General features: G+C 45.3%; 1 protein-coding gene across 2 annotated transcripts in view; it reads left to right on the plus strand.

Moving 5' to 3' along the window:
* Positions 1 to 4129: 4129 nt before the first annotated feature.
* Positions 4130 to 19377, plus strand: part of RHEB (Ras homolog, mTORC1 binding) — a 42330-nt gene continuing 27082 nt past the window's right edge. The window contains exon 1 of one of the 2 annotated variants that reach the window (XM_040589370.1): positions 4130 to 4394. In XM_040589370.1, the coding sequence (XP_040445304.1) occupies positions 4343 to 4394 (52 nt within the window). In that variant the 5' untranslated portion in view covers positions 4130 to 4342. The remainder of the gene's footprint in view (positions 4395 to 19377) is intronic. The other variant, XM_040589369.1, reaches the window with a different exon arrangement.

Below are 19377 nucleotides of genomic sequence, written 5' to 3' on the forward strand. Positions count from 1 at the left end.
TGACTTGTGCTCCTACATCGAACTCATTTCTTTAGATAAAAGAGTAGTATGTCCCTGCCAGCTGCATAACAGGACCAGTATGGCACTAGCCTGGGATGTCACTAGCCCCTGTGGAATTTGCTTCTACTCACATTTTGCCAGTGTTCCTAACTGAATACTGGAAAATGTGATCGTTGTGAAAGTCCAGGAGGGAGTAGGAACAAGTTTTAAGATTGAACTGAATGTACTTTGTAACCTCTGTGGGCAGTGAAGTCTGTGCTGTACCTGTGGAAGCACGCCCAATGCAAACACTGGACACACTTCAAAAAACTCCTGGGGAAGGTCCTGATTTGCCAAAGGACAGAGCAGGTAATTATACTGTAAGTGCTGTTACAGGAATTGAATGTGCAAGTCAGAGCTATTCTGCATTTGGAATCTGAGTTAGCAGCATGTTCGTGGGTTTGCATGCACTCTATTATCCTAAAAATACTTGGCTGTCGAGTTACATTTACTACATGAAATTCATCATGGTTTTTCCTCCATCAGAGAAAAGCAGATGTAGGCAACAAGACAGACATGTTCCATTTTTGCAGCGTTCCTCAGCATGTTCCTGATCTCTCTCCATACACATACTCCATCGGTGCTTGTGGTTCTCCCTTTTGGTATTCTCTCTTTTGGAACCTAGGCTGTACCTGATGCGTGGCATTCACTGACCATGCCTGTTGTTAACTCATTTACAATAAAATGAATGTAATTTATCATCTGAACTGATACAAAGGCTACATTTGATTTGAAGGAGTATCTGGTGAAATGAGATATGAAGCAAGCTGGAATACAGCCAGTGTGTAGGTACATGATGTACGTCACTTGTCCCAAAGTTCTCTGAGCCCCTTTGTAGTTCACAGTGAAACGTGCAAACACTGTAGAAACAAAGAAGCTGGAGTAGGACCACGGGGCGCACAGGCAAAGCCCTAATCACTAAAGCTACGGCTGCTACAGAACGCTGCACTGTGAAATCACAACCTGCACATTACACTTAGGTTGTTAGAGGGGAAGAGAATTTCAGTGAAGGGCCACTTAGCAAAGCCGTTCAGTCCTAAACACATAAACCGTGAGAGTTCAAATAAGACACAGTGGCCTGATGAGATACTCACAGCCACAGGTAGCTCTCCCTCTGTGCCAGGGCACACTCCGGGAAGCATTTAACTTCGCCTGGGCAGGAGAAATGCAGTGACAGCCTTACTGCGCTCCAGATCCTTTTGTCTCTGCTCAAGCTGCTACCGCTCGAGTAGCAGTATGCCAGAGTGCTCTCGAAGGCCACTCAGCAATATCACCGAGTCCCAGAGCATGGAGAAACAACAAAGTTCCCTGAGAGCTCTGTATTTGCCTGCAGTTTGAGTGTCCCAGTCAAGCCAGAATGAAGCACGCACTTAGGTGATCATGGTGGAATAAGGATTATTAGCCAATTCCTTCCAAAGAACCAGTGGAAGAAAGAAAGTCATAGTTTTTTCTGCAAGTTTAAGAAACACCTGTGCCCAGGAAGGATGGGTTCTGTGTTCCTGCTGCAGCGCAGGCTGGGTAAGTGTGGAGGGTATCCTCGGGTGGAACAACTCTATTGCAAGTAGAGGTAGTAAATGAAGCAGCTGTAGTCAGGGAGCAGAAACCCTGCAGTAGTGAGCTCTCCTAAATGAGCGTAGAGTGACCTTGTACAAGTTAACAGAACCAAAATAAATAGACAAGGGTCCAAGAGGTGAGTGGGGTAAGAAAAAGAGTAAAGGAACAGACCTCGTCAAGAGAAGTGGGGTGTCAAGGAGGGATCAAAACCAGGAACTCGAGCTAATTAAAAAATAGTGATGCTTACCGTGAGTATGTCTGCTGTGTTTTCTGAAAATGCACATTAGGTTTCAGCAGAGTGAAAAGCACGGTGCCTAAATACGTCAGGCAAGTAACAAGAACTGCAAGGCTATGGAAGTTGAAAGCCTAACTACCACAAACTTCACTGATGCTTCCACACCCATTTATGTCATTGGATGGTAACTCTTATCTCTGTTCTTTCAGTCCTCTGGCTCAGTAAATAGCCCAAATTTTGGACCATGACATGGCCTCCCTGAGTGCTGCAGATACACAAGGGATGGTCCTGCAGGATTATGGCTACTGCAATCCTTGTGTCTTTTAAAACACACAAGGCAAAAAGGGTATACACCAGGAAGGACTGTCCCTCCACATCTCTTGGGAGAGCTTTGAACAATACCACTATTCACAAAGACAGGATTTCCACATAGTATTCACTCTCTGCAGGCCCACCAAATCCATCAGTGTGGTACGATCGCACCAATCCCTACGGTATGGTGCTCCAGAGCTGTGATTAAGTAAGAATCTGTACCGTAGCGTGTAGAAAAGAGAAAGGCTGGCCATGGAGGAGCATGCAGAATGCTGTACACCACAGCTATCACTGACAAAATGCATAAACCCTGTTTTCTCATGAAATAATTCTCCTTTCGTCATGTACCTGTTCACTAAAAGCTGACATGCCTGCTGTTGCACAGGTTACCAGTAGCCTTCAAGATCCCATAATCCAGAAGATGAAGGGTATAATCAGACTAGCCCAAAAAATGCAGCTACCTCTTAAAGCTTGTCTGTTTCTTCAGAAGCAAGTCACTTTTGTGTACAAATTTTGGTTTAGTTCCCTGCCCTCTTACCAAGTTAGATGAATGGTAGTACATGGGAAATTTTTGTTTAGTTCCCTGCCCTCTTACCAAGTTAGATGAATGGTAGTACATGGGAATGTAATGGTTGAGATCAGGGAGAAGGTGATGATCCATCTCTCTTAATATCATCAAGCTGTTTGGTTGGTTTAGTTGTATCAGAGTTGTACCCTAGCATAGCTATGTTAGATAGCAGTGTACCCCCCAAAATGCCAAGATGCACATAGAATTTCTAAATAACATTAATATTTCAGGAAATGTGGAATGGGTAAATATTACCAAAAGTGAATTCAAAGTAGTCGGGGGGGGACGGGGGGACTAATTATCTGTTCATGTATTTCTCACTTAAATTCTGCATCCCTGAAGTGCTGAAGTCACCATTAGCAGCACACGCAGCACTTTTTAAAAAAGCAGAAAACTCAGCACCGCTTGGATCTCTTGGTGAAGATTTTCCACACACACAGAGCTCTTCACATGCAATTGCCAGCAGTTTTAGATGCTCCGATCCGATGCTTCCCCCGAAGTTATCTGCGTGTAAAGGAAATGCTCTGAAGAGACACTGAGATGGTGTAAATGAACGGCACAGTCCAGCAGAGCCCTTCTGGGGCCAGCCGGCCCGGCGGCGGTGCCCTCGGAGCCTCCGGGACTACAGGCTGCGAGCGCGGCCGGGGCCAGCTGCCTCCCCGCCGCCCTGTGACAGGGGAGCCCACCCCCGCCGGCAGCCTGTGGCGCTGCGGGCCGCCAAGCGACGCCCCCCACCCAGAAGCAGCACCCAACCCGATTCACCGGCCCGTCGTGCAGCCGTCTGGCCAGGGAGAGGCCCCCGGGAGCGGGTAGCGCCCGGCAGCCGCCCCTCAGCAGCGTGGCGGCCGTCTGAGCCTGAGGTGGGCCGGGGCCTCCCCTCAGCGCCGGGGCCGGGGCTGGGGCTGGGCCGCCTCCCCTCAGCGCCGGGGCCGGGGTGGGCCACCTCCCCTCAGCGGCGCGGCGGCCGTTGGAGCCCGCGGCGGGACCGGGGCGGGCCGCGCCCCCTCAGCGGCGGGACGGGGCGGGGCGGGGCCGCATCCCCCTGAGCGGCGCGGCGGACGCTCGAGCCCGCCAGCGCGCAGCGCACCCACGGCCCCTGAGGCGGCCGCGCGCCGACCACAGCGCGCACGCGCGGACTCTCCGACTCCCTCCGCCCAATCCACGTCCCCGCTCGCTTCTGCTCGGCGGCCCCGCCCTTTTCTTTGAACGCCGGCTGTTACCGCAGCCGCTGCTCTCCGCCAATCGCCGCCCGCGCTGCCGCGGCGCCGCCCAATCGGCGGGCGGCGGGGGGGGGGCGGCAAGGCATGACGCAGAGAGTTTTTCCCTTCGCGGCGCCTGGCGCCGGCTCCCAGCGGCGGCGAGGTCGCCGCTCTGGCCTGTGACGCGTGACGCACAGGTACGTGAGGGGCTGGCGAGCCCGGCGGTCACGTGGGGCGGGCGCCGCCGCTGCTGCCAGGCGCCGCGGGTCCCGTGCGGTCGGCCCGCCGCTCCGCCGCCCCTCCCCCTCCTCCCCCCGCCGCATGTCGCTGGCGGCGCGCCCCGCTCCCCGTCAGCCGCCCGCCGCCCGCCGCCGCCTCCACCACCGCGACCGCTGCCGCCGCCCTTGATGTGGTTCGGAGCCGGGCGGGGAGAAGATGCCGCCGTCCAAGTCCCGCAAGATCGCGATCCTGGGCTACCGGAGCGTGGGTGAGCGCGGGGCGCCGCCGTGAGGGGGGCGGGGGGGGTGGCGGGCCGTTGGGGCTGAGGTGCGGCGCTTCCCCCCCCCCCCCCCTTTGGTGCGGACGGGCCGTCCCGGGCTCCGCAGCGCCCCTCCGCCCGCGGGGAAGCGCGGCCCGGCCCGGCGGCCTCCGCCGCATCGCCCTCCCCCGCGGCAGCAGGTGCAGCGGCGGCGGGGCGGGGAGGGGAGGGAGGGCCGCTTCCCGCCGCCGGGAGCGCGCAGCCGCGGCGGGCGGGCGGGCCCCGCCATGGCGGCGCCGCAGCGCGCTGCGGGCCCGGGGCTGCGGGGCCGCCGTGCCCTTCAGAGGAAGTTTCGCGCCCCGCTGCCGGCCGGGCCGCGCCTGCCCCGAGGGCCGTACCCTGCGGAGCGGCCCGGGGCGGCGGGAGGCGGTGGGTGCTGGCAGCGCTGCCGCCGCCCCGGGAGGGGGCTCGCCGGCCGCGGGACCGCTGGGGGATGCGGGCACGCTGGCTCAGGGGAGCCGTGACCCAGCGCCCTCCGGACGCGCCCCTGCGCGGGGTTTAGAGCCGGCTCGGAAGCGCCGAGGGGCGGCCCGGTTGGTTGCCCCGTTGCCCGTTTGTTTAGGCTCCCACCGCTCCGTAGAAGCCCCTCACAGCCGCGGCGACGGCCCTGGGCTCTCACCGGCCCTGCGGCGTGTCCCGGCGCGGCACCGCCTGGCTCCGCACGGCGCCGCTGGGGCAGCCCGGCGGGGCCAAGCGATGGCGAAGAACTTCCTGGAAGCGTCCAGCACCGGGCTGGAGTAGCTGATGGGGGTTTTGTTCTGTAGCTGCCCACACCTGTAATCCTTTCTCCTCCCGCATTTGCTGTGTTTGATGGAAAACAGCTTCAGCGCTTTCGACGTTCGGGTTCTTAAAGCAGAGGGGAGTAAGCTGTAGCACAGCTATCCTCATCGATCAAAGTTAAAAGCGTAGATCGATGTCGAAGGTAATGTGCGGTTGGGGAAACAAAAAAAGATGCTACAGAGAGACACTGCTTCTATAAAAGGGGGTTTTACATTAAAGTAGTGACTAAATCAGTAATCTTTCTTATGCACTCAGCAGCAAGAACCCCCCAAAAAAAAGCTTTTCTAAGGATCAAAACAATAGGATATATAGGCAGAACTGTTTCTTAGATGTTGCATGTAACTGCAGCCTGAATTTGAGACAGCATGCTGTAAAAAGGATGATGAATTTGTCTTATCCCTGAAGGGAACAGTGAGTAGTAGATTGATCAGTTTGCATAGTGTATTTGACATCACTTCTTGTAGTCAGTTTTGTTGTGTATCTTGTGTGTTATGTGTTTGGGTTTTTTTGAGCTCTGGTGAAAACAAGCAATGGGCAGCGTAAGCGGGAAGGAAGAATGCCTGAAATTCTGTCCTTTAGAAGTCTGTGATGGGGACTGGGTGTGCTGCTGTGCTTTGGTCTTTTATCTGTTGGCAATGGCAGGCAGCAGTGGGAAACTCAGATGATAGTAGGGTCTATACTCCATTGAGGAAAACCAGAAGAAATAGTACAGTTTTCTTAACCTGGTCGGTGATGTTTTGAGCAATGGTATTCATATGGAAAGGATGGGCAAAAAGTTACCTAATATCTATTACTACGTACTGCTAATCTTCTTCAGCTAAAGTTGTCAGACACTAGCGTGGTATTGGGCTTGATGGGACATGATCAATTTTGTTAGATCAGCTACAAGTTGTATGAACATGGAATTAAGAACAGAAAAAAATTCTGGTTCACTGTAGTTTTCCTTTCATTGCCCTTGACAATTCCCTCTTAGGTAAAAATCTTGCATTTTAAAACTGCGAAGTTACTCTTCTTATAATACAGGAACATTAAACTTCTAGGCAGATACTTATATAAAAGTTCAAGCAGTAGAAACGGGTCATTGGAGTCTTGCTTCCATGTTGTAAAGCTGTTAGAAAAACAAGAAAGTTAAACTGTGAGATTTAGGTTGAGTCCCCTGCTTATCCAAGTATGCCTCCTAAAGTCTGGGAGGGTAGTGACTTAGTTTGGCTTCAGAGAAGCTTTTGAGTAAGTCTGTATTACGATGGCAAGAATATTATTTGAACTCTGAGTAAGAAAGGATCTAATCTCTTCTTAGGACAAGCTTTTGGGTAGCAGAAAATGAAGAGCATTTCTTCTGGGGAAAATGCAACATCTCAACAGAGCTAAATGTTCATTGAGGTGGGGAATAATTCCAAAATCTGAAGGACTGGAAGGAAATGTTTTCTAAATTTCCTTCTACAAGTAGGAAGCTACATTGCTTTGCCATTAACATTAATCTTGACCCTGGAATGAGGGAGGCGAACTCTGGTAAGTTGTAAAACGTTTACAGTTTTATAGGTTAGCATAAATGCTTAGGTGACCTGCTCTGTGGAGTTGCGTGCTCTCCTTGGAATTTGTATGGTGTTTGAGATGAAGCTAATCAGAAAATAGCAAGCTTTTTTTTTCCCCATGTCTCTTTCAGTCAAGTTTGATGACATATTTCAAGCAGTGAGCTGTTCCCTACAGTTGATGATTCAACAATTTTGCGGATCCTTCAGGTTATGAGCAAATATAGTAATGGCCAGACACGTCCTCCATGGGGACTGGTGAAACGGAGTCTGAATCTTGTACTAGCTCCATGCTAAGCCCATGTTTCTTACATTAAATTTTATTCTTATCCCAGTGTTGTTGTCAGATAGACTATAGGTTGGGAGTGGTATTCTGATATAATAGTTCTCGGAACAGAAAATTCAGGAGTCTGCTTGTTTGAATACACTCCCTCTATCTTTCAACACCACCATCAGCCCTTTCATATGTGAAACTGGTATTTGCTGATGGGAGAGATCACAGTGGAAGCCTCATGAATTCCCAGGCAGATATACTTTCTGAAATGCAGACAAAGTACTTGCCAGGAACTTTGGGACTTGTGTTTCGGTGAGCAAGGCCAATTATGTGTGGATGTAGCATACAGGTTGTGGCATGATGCTACAAGTATGTCTCCTTTGGGTTTTGCTCAGGCTTAAATTGGTCTAAGAAAGTTAAGTTCCATTATGGAAGTGTGGTTGTCTCTGTGAGGTGCTGGGTAGAAATCAGATGGATTTCATCCCAAAATCTGATAGTTTCACGATGGAAGGAACTTGACTTCGATTGTTGTTTGCTGAGTGACCAGAGTGAACCAGCTACTCGCGATTTGATGTGGTGACAGGGGAGATCTGTCTTGCGCATGACCAAGCATAAAATTTTAACAAAGTTACTGCCTTCACTAAAAAGAATCTTCATACTTGTACCCTGGTCATAATGTAATATATCCCAAATATAATTGGAAGTAATAGATTTGCATGAAAATAAATTAAGCAAAACTTAAGATTTTCTGAATGTCTTCAGAGTAACAGCCACTCTAAAAAGCAGCATATAGTTGTCCAAAATGCTTTGCGCTCAGTTACGTTCTTTTAGTTTATAGAAGAAATAAGTAATTTCAGACCACAGATGCCTGTATGACAGAAGAGGTTTCTTAGTTCATCTTTTAAAGTAGCTTATTACTAGGATTCTCTGTATCATATTGAATTAAGGGATTTAACATAAGCAGGGAGGTGGTGTTTGGATCAGCTGCTTCATTCGTAGGCCACTATCTCAGCCTGATTAGTTTCTTGCTGTTCAGATAACTTGTGTGGCTGGTATTACAGATATACTTGCAGAAATCTGAATTCTCTTTTGAATTTTACACACTTGGACTGGTGATCTGAAGATGCGCTCCTGGTCAATTTATAGCTCTGAGGGGGAAATCCAGTTAAGTTAATGGTGACTTACCTGTTTTCTTCCCCAGCTAAATACATCAACTTTTTTGTGTAGGTGGAGAGCAGTCCATACTGCGGGCTGAAGTAGTCATGGTCTGTGGCATGCAGGTAGCAAAAACCCTATGATGGAACAAAATCATCTGTCAAGGTTAGATTTATAGTAAAGGCTTCCAGGTGATAGTATTAAGCTAAAGAACAGTCTCCCTCCCTCCACTTTGCATAAAAGCAAGAAAGGCAGAAAAAGTAGTACCTTTAATACCTACCTGTAAATAGTAAGAATAATTGTGAGGACAAAGCATAGTTACTGTTTTCAGAAACATGAGTTATTTGAGTATTGGCATGTCTGTATTGTAAATTGGAGACGAGGCTTTGCTTTTAGCTTCTGAAAGATGGCATCTGTTCGCACAGTAGTATGCCGCCCTGAGGAGGTATCCCTTTGATATTGGACGGAGGGAAGTGGTAATTTTAGCAGGCAATAAATTGCCCGTGTAAATGTCAAGAGAGAAGGAAGGGAGAAATTACTGCTGTTGTGTGCTGTAATTTGATTTACGGAATTGGTTGTGTCCGCAGCATTGGAAAGCCTGAGATTTAACAGGAAAATGGAGTGGTTCAGGATCCAGCTGATACCTAAGGTTACAATTTTGCCGAGTTCCCTAATAAGTGCCAAGATTATTTTCACAGCAATTCTCTCGTTAGGACTGCATTTGCTGTGCTGGGCTGCAGCATTGCTGCTAAAAGGAAAGGTTGCAGCTACCAGGGGACTGAAATGAGGCTGGAAATGCCAGCTTTAATTGCATTTCAGTGTGACTGACTACTAGCCGTTCAACAGTGAAAGTTGCTACAGCGCATTTGATAGCAGTAGCTGGAAGCACTAGAGGCAGCATGTTCAGCTGTAATATCAAGCCACAGTTGGGTTATTTGAGGACACTGTTCCAGCATTAACTCTTAAAGTGCCTACTCTGATTTATCTTAACGGTAACGCTTACAGGTTTTGCTTGCATATTTGAGTGTTTTGGTATTTGATTACTCAACTTAGAGTTAACATCGACAGGAGAAACCAAATGAAATGTAGATCCTGTAATTTATAAGCAATATAAACTTGAAGTTCTTCATTTAGATACACTACGCTGCCTTAAGTGTAGGTTCTGGGTAAACCAACCACCTCTGCAGTACACACTGCTGTGGAAACAGCATAACCACACACTTGGGATTAGAAGAGCAGGCTACAATGTGATAAACTACTGATTGCGATTAATTTCCTGTAGCTTTCCTGAAGGTGACTTTCAAGGGCATATTTTAAAAACTGCCTAACTTAATTGTGTATTCAGTCCTAAATCGAAACAGCTTCTCTGTGGGATGTTCATAATGCACTCAAGCTCTGCGAATCCTGCATGAGTCAAAATGGCTTGGTGTCATCTCAAATTATTCTAGATTGGAAGCTGCAGAGATGGAGCATGGTACGTATGTGAAGCTGCCCTTGTCAGTTGTGGACCTGTCTCCTGAAAGAATTGAGAAGCTTCCTTTTGTTTTCCAAGGCCTGCATTTGAAGTGAATGCTGAATTTGTTGTGAATTTGATAATGGTGAGAAACTAAAATGTGCTTCCTGGGCTTGGGAGGTGGTGGTGCTTAAATTTTTCTCTCTGCCAGTCCTGGTCAGGGCATCTGCTTTCCTATACGGTTCTTGCACACCAATGGCAGCTATCTGCAAGTAAGGGTATATTGGATGGGGAAAAAGGGAAGAAGGTGGACTAAGTCAGTGTTGTGTGTTGCCTGGTAGGCCTCTTAACGAGATTTATGATTATTAAGTTTACCAAAAGTATATGAATATGGGCCATTAAAGGCTGTATTTCCTTCTTGAGAAATACGAAGTACAGTGGGTGCTGAATTGTTTTCTGGGGGAAAATGTGCTCATGTTGAACTTGCAACAAGGAAGTAAACTGAGGCAGTTTTTGAATGAAGTGCTGAAACGGTCTTTCAGGTGCAGCTTTTCATAAGAAGCATCCCTGCCACTTTTGGGTTTAATTGCCATGTAATGAAGGTAGATGCAAATTCACCATCTAGGGTGAGGCTTCCCTTGCCACAAGTGGAGCTGATCCTGCACCGTGGCTGGAGGTTCTGCTGTCTAGCCCCCACCCGGGTGCTGGCACTGGCATGCTGGAAGCCTGGTCATCAGCTCAAGGGATTGATTTCTTTGAAAAGTGAAGAAACCAGAAGGAAGAGTTTTCGTGTCGTTCAGCTGGTTGGCTCTGCAAGTGCGACTGACAGAGGGAATGGGGTCAGGAGCATGAGCTGTTTGGGGGAGGGTGGAGTTGGCTCTTCGTGGCCGAGCAGACTTCGCTTTAGTCAGACCTGTTATGAAACCACATCTCTAATTTTTTTTTTTCCTCTGCTACTCTAGATAAGCGTGAATGCTTTTTAGTAAACTTTCAACAGCGGGCCTTTTGAACCAAAGTAGTTCTCTTGATGGAAAAAGATAGCCTTGTAAAGGTCGTGAAGTGTGCATTAGGGAAGCATGAAGAAATCAAGTTTTTCGAGATTCTTATTTAAATAACCTTCCTTAGTCAAATCTAATCATTTCATGCAGAATCTAGGAAAAGTAAGGTATTTGACCTGGGGTAAATCTAAACTTGTTCTGAAGTCTTCAAAATCAGATGATCCTTTAAGTGATATGATCTGGAATTTTCTGGAAACACCTTGGTAGTAAAGGTGCTGCAGTGGATCAAAGCCAAAGCTCCAGGCTGAAATCACAGTACTGTAGAATCATTTAGATTGAAAAAGACCTTTAAGATCATTGATTCCAAATTGAAACCTGACACTGCCAAGTCCACCACTAAACCATGTCCCCAGGTACCACATCTACATGTCTTTTAAACACCTCCAGGGATGGTGACTCAGCCGCTTCCCTGGGCAGCCTGTTCCAATACTTGACAGCCCTTTAAACAAGTGAAGACATTTTTCCTAATATGCAACCTAAATCTCCCCTGATGCAACTTGAGGCCATTTCCTTGCGTCCTGTTTCTTGTTACTTCGTAAGAGACACCAACACTCACCTTGCTACAACCTGTATAACTGTACAGCAAAGTGGGAGGCATTTGGAATCACTGATTGACTCCCTACTTGGAAAACCAGTGGGAACAAATCTGAAGGCTATGTTGCTTTTCAGAGTAATCTTTAGCGTTTACTAAGGTACCCTACAAAATACCTGTTTCCTGAAAATACCAGTTGACTCCTCAACCTGGTTGACTCCTCGTTTAATTGTAAGTATTTATTGACACTTTGCGGCATAGAGATGATTCACAACTACTTAACCTGTGTAGATGCAGTGGTTCTTCCTCAGTTTACCATATGTGCTTTGAACACTGTACAATAAAAATTTTCAGTGTAGTTGTGTGAAGGGTGCAGGATGAGGCAGTGGTGTGAAAAAAGTAGTGTTATAAACAGATGATCCAGTTCTCAATGTGCGGATTTTGGATTATCAAGCATGACGTGCCTGCCAGTTAAGATGAAGATAGAACAAGCAAAGAATAGCTTGAGCCTTGGGGGCTCCTGCAAAAGGGAGATCAACTTGGAATTTCTTATGAGACTTCTTACATGAATTAGAGAACTTATGATGAGAACATGAGGAGGAAATTTACAGCAGTTTCATTTGGGTGAAATACTTAATAGTTTGTGGATAATGGCCAAAGTTTAATCTTTTGAGGCATAAGACTTAAGTGAATGATTTCTGAAGGCCTTTTAAGGAGCAAAAGACCCTAATGTGTAATACTCAGATGACTTGTTTAGAAGAGCTGCAGTGCTTCTATATTTAATAGACATGAACTGAAGAAAGTAAGATTCCCTGATAGATTATGCTTTAAACAGTGAAGGTTCCTTTCAGCTCTCTCTTTTTCATTATTGCATTGAAGTCTTAGAGAATGAGGAGTTAATATTTCTGGAATGGTTAGCAGTATTCTTAGTTATTTTTGATTACATGAACCAGAACAGCATGCACGACTAATCTTAGCTAGTTATTTGTGTTCTGTGGGTTATTGAGTTAAATAAATTTTAGTTTGGAAAAAGAGGGAATACATAAGTGGTCTTCAGTGTGTGGGTGTGAACATGTGCAAGTGTAATATGAAATTATGATATGAAAGCATCTCTTGACAACATTGTCTCCTGAGTTGGTGGGATACATCTGTCTAGCTTCAACAACTTGTCAGATTGTATTGCCAAAACTTCATTCAATATGTACAACCTCCTTTAAAGGTACTCTTGCTATATGCAAAAGAGCTGGGATGCATAATATGTAGGAAAACTCTATTAAATCTGTCCTACAAACTGTCAAAACAATCAAGCACTTGACATTAATGCAGTAAAGTGTATTTTGCTTTAAGTCTTCATCCTCCATTAATAAGAAATTTGTGGTGCTCTAAAATCTGTTTCAAAATTAGCATTTTTTTAATTAAAACTGGAAGTTCTGCTTTGAAACATGCATATAAACAAGCACTGTGTTTCTTAGTTTGCTGCAGTACCTTCTTCTGCATTTCTTTCTTGGAAATGTCCATTTCTAATAGCTGTTCTGCTTCATCTGTGTGGTTTGACACTGGTGAATAAAATCTAAAGGAAGGTTTAGTTGTGCTATTTTAATTTTCTTTTCATGTTTGGAGAGAAAGGTTGTCAAAACTTTTGATAAACCTTTTGTAGTTGCAAAATGTAACTAAAAATTGTTTAAATGTAAGGTAATTCAAGTTTTTCTGAACAGTAAAGCTAGGAAGAATAGGAAGTTATCTGAATGTTTCAAAATCATGTTCGTTCTTTATAGAGTGTATCAAGGAGTCTTATGATACCTAAACCATTTCTGCTTGTCCTTCCTCAGCTGCACGCTTCACCCCCAAAGTGTGGTGATAGGACAGAGGGAGAGTTAAAGTGAAACTTCCAGAGCTGTTGCAATGCCTAGTTTGTTGAAATTTCTTCTAGATTAGTGTCTTGAATGGTGTTCCTAAGCCTAGCATTGGGTTGTACTTCTGTCACAACCAACCACTATGAACAGGTGTAAGTTAGTGGTAGTGCAGATAAATAAGATTATGCCTTCTCTCTTTGTGTTTCCAGGCAAAAAGATTGTGATCTTAAAAAGCCATTCTCTCTTATACAGTTTATAGCTAGTGGTGAGACTGAAGATAATCGTATGAACATCCCATTATTTTGGCCTCCAGCTGCTTTATGGGCATGGTCTGTACGTACATCCCAAAGGCTGAAAGGATTTAGAGGTGGAGGTTGGCAAGGAGAAAAAGGGACAGTGCGAGAAGGGGTGTATGGACCTAAGTTTTAAGGGCAGCTTGTTGTGGGGAAAGTTGGGCCATGCCTCTCCAGTTCTTACAGCATGGAAGTGTGAATACAAAAATTAAGGTGTGGGTTATTTCCCAAATAGCCTGGCTAAGGAAGTAAGCAGCTTCCAAAAATCTTTGCTGTACCTGCAGTAAATCTTGGCCCTTGGCCTGTTTGCCTGTAATAGTTAATATTTTATCCATTTCTGCCAAGTGGATGTGATGTACTTAATTTCTTATGTACTGTTTCAAACAGACTAGAATTTAAGATTTGCTGGACTAACCTGCAATCCAACTGGATAATAACAGTAATAATCACTGTTGCGCTTTGAGAGCTTTATTTGCATTTATATGCAGACACATGTACAGCAGACAAGTACAATATACTGCCCTGTCGCTTGAAGGTTGGCCTGAATTTATGTTGCCTTAAACTGCAACTTGATATTGAACTCATGGTCCCAGGTTGTAGGGTTGTGTTAGCGCAGTGCTGAAGTGAAGAATCCAGCTTACACTGGCAAGTGCTTCTGCAGGTGCTGGAGCTGGATTGGCTGGAAGGCACTTGTGAAAGACACTCTAAATGGAAAAAAATAGTTCAATGTTGGATTGCAAGTGTCATCCTTAGTCACCTCCCTGAGATATTTTTGAGTGGTTAAGGGAGAGTGGGAGTGGGGTGGGGTGTTTTTCCAATTTTTTGTAGTTTTGTTGTTGTTGTTCTTCCTTGCAAAGATCAGAGTTCTGTACTGTGACCTTTTTGTAGTAGATAGTATAAAAAACTGAGAATAGACCAGATTCCTACTCAAAAACTCTTAATTTGAAGTACCTTGTGAACGAGTGGATGAATACACACTGGTTAGGAAGGTAAGAAAGCCAGCTGGCTGTCATAACAGACAAGAACTTTATAGTATGCTGTAGCAAACAATTCTATCTTCTCTGCCCTGTGGCAAAATCAATTATGTCATATCTGATGGATCTTTGTCTTAATTTCCCTTAAAATTTCCCAAGGTTGGAAGCTTTAATGATTCTTCTGGTACTCTGCATGGAGTTGTCCTTACAACAGTCTTGGTGTTTTGTCCGTGTCGTGTCATGTCCTGTGTGTCCCCCCACTTGATGTCTTACTGATGTCTGTCATGCTGTGATTTTAGTATATTACTACTTTGAGCCTTCCTTACTGTTAACGCATTGTTCTCTGTATTCAGAGGCTACTCTGTTACATTGATTGGGTATGTAAATGAAGGCAGCCTGCAATCAGTGTTAGTGGGGAGGGTTTAATGACTAACTCCAGCTGTATGAAGACGGCATTTAACAGATTCTGGCCTTCTTCAACCCTGATTAGTAGAGGGGAGGAACTTCGCATTTAAACAGAAGGAATGTGGAAGATGCCTATAAAGTTAATTCAGAGAAGATGAAGAATTTAATTGGAGGAGAGGCAGCAGTAATTTATCAAAAGTTGGTCTGAATCTGATGGGGGAAGACAGGTTTTTGTGCAGGAAGGTACAGTTCAGGCACACTGTTTTTTATGTTGGTATGGTTGCGGATAGATCCACAGCAGCCTTGTGCTGGCACAGGAGGATTAAAGTGATCAAGGCTCAACTGCATGGTCTTGATTAATGACTGTCTGAGTGTCTACCTGTGCATCTGTTGACAGAGGTGTGATGGACTTGACGATATCCTGCTCCACTGGTGAAAGGGAGAGTCGATGCTAATCTGTGTCAGTATCCCTAAAGACCACGACCTCTGTTTTGTGCTAAGACATGTTTGTCTTCCTGATGCTTCATGGAGCCTTGGGAACCTTACTGGTCTAGGTCACAGCAGGCAAATAGCACTGTGTGCTGATGCTGAATGCCAGTAGCAGTACTCTTTCCGTGGAAGTCAGGTTTTGGCTGCCACGTGCATTGCTGGCATTTGTTGATATTGGGTTCATCAGACTTTGGACCATCAATGGAGACACAAAGAGCCTTTTACATTGACTGACCGTTTCATAGTCACACATACTACTGCAGGCTGTAGCAGTCTTTTGTTCCTAAGATCTTCTAGCAAACATTATGCAGTTAGATTTTTATATATGTTTAGTATGTTGTAAAAGTAGCCTGCCTTTGTTGGGACAGATCAGCATCTTCCAGCTTTTGCTTCAAGTTGGTGAAGAGCTCTGTGGACCTTCCCTCAGAGTAAGGCTGAAATTTCTTAGCTATAGTTGCTGGTTATATAATCACATTATTTGCTTGGGTGATGTTACCTAGAGAGGGGATATTACCATTAGTGTCTTGTTAGGTACTTGCCTTCTGTCATCCTACAAGACAGAAATGCAGCTGTCCCCCTCCATGGCAAGGGGGCTGGAACTAGATGATCTCCAAAGTCCCTTCTAACCCAAACCATTCTATGATCTCTTACTGTTTTTCCTTCAATTCCAAGAATACCCTTGAGGCCCTGAGGTCATACGTATTTCAGTAATACTGCCAAGAGGGTCCATTCCTCACCATTTCAGCTCATTTCAGATCTCCTAGACTTGCCTGTTTAAAATGATGGCAGGAAAATTTCACAGATTTTTTTCAGAGAGTTAGCCCTCTGCTTCATGGTGGTTGTAAGCAATGATGAGGTATGGTGGCCACGGCATTGGCAACAATGAATGCTATGGCTCCGGTCCTCCGAAAGATCCTTAGAAGACCCTGTGTTTTAGTGAAAAAGTACTGATCTGCTGAAAGACTGAGGTCTTCCATCTTGGTAAGGGTTCTGTGCTATTAAAACTTTCTTTGCTACCGGTGTAGATCAGGTGGTCTAAAAACACAAGTGAGATTTGCAGTGAAAGGAAGAGGAGTTTTCTAATAGAAATATTTTTTAAATCCTAATTTTTATCTCTGCACTTTGGCTTGTTTGATGGCACGCTGCTTTAATGGGCGGTCAGTAGCATGTAACTTAGTGGCTGGTGTTAACTTCAGCCAGTTGTGTAGAAATCAACAAAGGAAGGTAATGGCTGCAAACCCCTGGTAAACTTAAGCAGCTTTATCCCCTGTGTTGTGCATAGAGTAGAGTTCAGTGACTTCTGCTGTTAAATTCAACTGTGCTGGAAGTGCAGTCAAGGCAGTGTCTGTGCAGTGGATGGAGAACTGGTGCTGGTATCTGCAGTTGGAAAGACCCACATCTTTCTTGAAGAAGTGCTAAAACCTGCTAGTCCTGACATTTCTGGCTTGCAGAAAGGTAGTTTAAGTTGTATACCCCACTGATCTTTTGCGTTAAGAGCGAGCTGACTGGGAGTTTGGGATTCATTCCTTTGTGTGGAAACAAAAACCTTGAAGTTGGAAAAGGGGGAATGCATGAAATGTGTTAAAGCAAGAGATAGACGTTTTTATTTCTAATGACATAGCGTTTAAATCTGGTATAATGCTGAAACAATGACAGTTACTAAAAGTATCTTTCAAAGACATTTAATGTTGTACATACCCGATGATCCAAGGAAAGGTCAAGTTTATTCGGATACCTAATTAGCTGCTTGAAGTGTGTGCACAGGGAGAGAGGACTTGGCTTCTACCCAGCAGTACGGGTTGAGTTTTCCCTCTTTGGGGGAAATGAGTACAAAGTTCAGGCTCTTTCCCTTTAAGTGTGTCGTAAACTGAAACATTAGGGTCTGATGTTTAAGGTTAATAAGCTTCCCTTTAGAAGTTGTGATTTAACCCAGCAGGCAGATAAACACCACACAGCTGTTCATGCACTCCCTCCCCCACAGTGGGATAGGGGAGAGAATTGGGGGGAAAAAAGGGTAAAACTTGTGGGTTGAGATAAAGACAGTTTAATAAGACAGAAAAGGAAGGGAAAATAATAATAATAATGATAAAAGAATATACAAAACAAGTGATGCACGATGCATTTAATTGCTTACCACCTGCTGACAGGTGCCAAGCCAGTCCCTGAGCAGCGGACTGCCAGTCCCTGGCCAACTCCCCCCAGTTTTATTGTTCAGCACGTTGTATGGTACAGAATATCCCTTTGGCCAGTTTGGGTCAGCTGTCCTGGCTGTGTCCCCTCCCAGCTTCTTGTGCACCCCCAGGTTCCTTGCTGGAAGAACAGCATGAGAAGCTGAGAAGTCCTTGAGTTGGTGTAAGTACTGCTCAGCAACAACTAAAACATCAGTGTGTTATGAATATTATTCTCATCCTAAATCCAAAGCACAGCACTACCAGCTACTAGGAAGAAAATTAACTCTATCCCAGCCAAAATGAGGACAGAAGTAAGGTATATCAAGCTGTGCTGCGTAACTTTCAGTTTAGGAATACATTTGCTAATTAGGCTAGCAGCACATGCCTGGTAAGTCAAGTTGCTTCTGTATTTCTGCCGCTGCCTGAGATATTTTAGGTGTAGTGCTGTGAGGAGGGGAGGTGGGAAGGTGCTGCAGGATGCGGTTTCTGAAGGGAATGCGGAAGGTGGCGTTTATCAGAACAGTATTGTTTGACTGCCTGGAGTATGAATGTCTGAATTTCCTTTGTAGTTAGGAGACCCCAGGATGCTGTTCCCCTGACCTATTTAAAGCATCTTGGATGCGGCCGTCTGTGCACCTATACCACAGCCAGGTGAGATGTATGCCACAGAAGTTTTTTGGACTGCTTTAAGCCTTGTGACAGCTTTTCCATCTTTGACAACTGATAATAAATACAGGAATTACAGTTGGTTTACCTCATTAAAAGGGAAATATCGGGCAAACAGTGGCACTCCTTTTCTGCCAGAAGAGGTAACTGGACTGTGCCCTAAAATAACTAAAACATCTTCTGACAATCCTTTGCTGAGGTTACTGACTTAAATGGAGACAAAATGGACACCTTAAGTGGGAACTGAGCTGTTGGAGGGAAAGGATAGAATTTTTCGCTACATACTTGCCTGGACATCTAATACACTGCAAGAAAGTGTAAGTGAATATTGAGGCATGAGCACTGTTGCAGGATGGAGCAGGCATGTTGTTAACCTATCGGGGAATAAAGCACATGCTCTCTTCTTGCTTTCCTTACAGAAAATACGATCTAGATAGCATTATTAGGACTTGTGGTTTGTGTTTTGAAGGCTTATGGCTGCCAACCTAGCAAGGGCCTGCAGGTATGCTTTTGAGTTTGACCGACTGCTTTGGAATCTGAAAAAAGTGATGGAAGCCATCTACTGCCAGTCTAAATGACTGCCTCAGATTTCATCTGGCTTGCAGAGGAATACCTTTGATAAACGTCAAGAAGACTGCGCAATGCAGAAGGAAGGGAAACAAGCATATGTCTTTTTTTTTTTTTTTTTTTTTTTCTCTGTGCAGGGAACAGTTATAGCAGTGGGATGGAATGCCATAGAAGTTGAAAAAGAGCTTGTGTTGTCCTGAAATGTGGATCCACTGTTTGGTTTGTCATGAAGGTCTCTTGTGTTCTTGAGGTTCCTCATTACATTACCAAAAGATGGCTCATTGAGGTCCTCAACTTTTGCCGTTCCAGGATTGTAAGGGCAGACCCTTTAGTCTGTCCTTCAGAAAGCTGAGACAGCACTTTAAGAGATGAGTGCCACCACTCTTTCCAGTTGCAAATCAGTCGTGAGTATTGTATGAGCAAGTGCACCAATTAAGCTGTGTGTCGGCAAAAGTTTTCTCTGTAAGCATCAGAAAATAATTTTTTAATCCTGGTACCATTATGTTGATGTTGCAAGGAAATCACTACAAATTAGGTAAAACTATGGATCAAAGTGGATGTTTAATTTATACATGATAATTCCTCGTGATTAGAAGTCTTAATAGTAGAATTAAGTTGCGTCTAAGTAAAACAGAAACTGTTTATTGCATCGCTGTCTCCAGAGATTTAGAAACAGAATTCCTTATTGACCCAGATGCATCATTTTTATAGTCACTAGAATAATTCACCGAGC

Source organism: Falco naumanni, chromosome 4 (assembly GCF_017639655.2).
Source record: "Falco naumanni isolate bFalNau1 chromosome 4, bFalNau1.pat, whole genome shotgun sequence".
In the NCBI taxonomy this organism is placed as follows: domain Eukaryota; kingdom Metazoa; phylum Chordata; class Aves; order Falconiformes; family Falconidae; genus Falco; species Falco naumanni.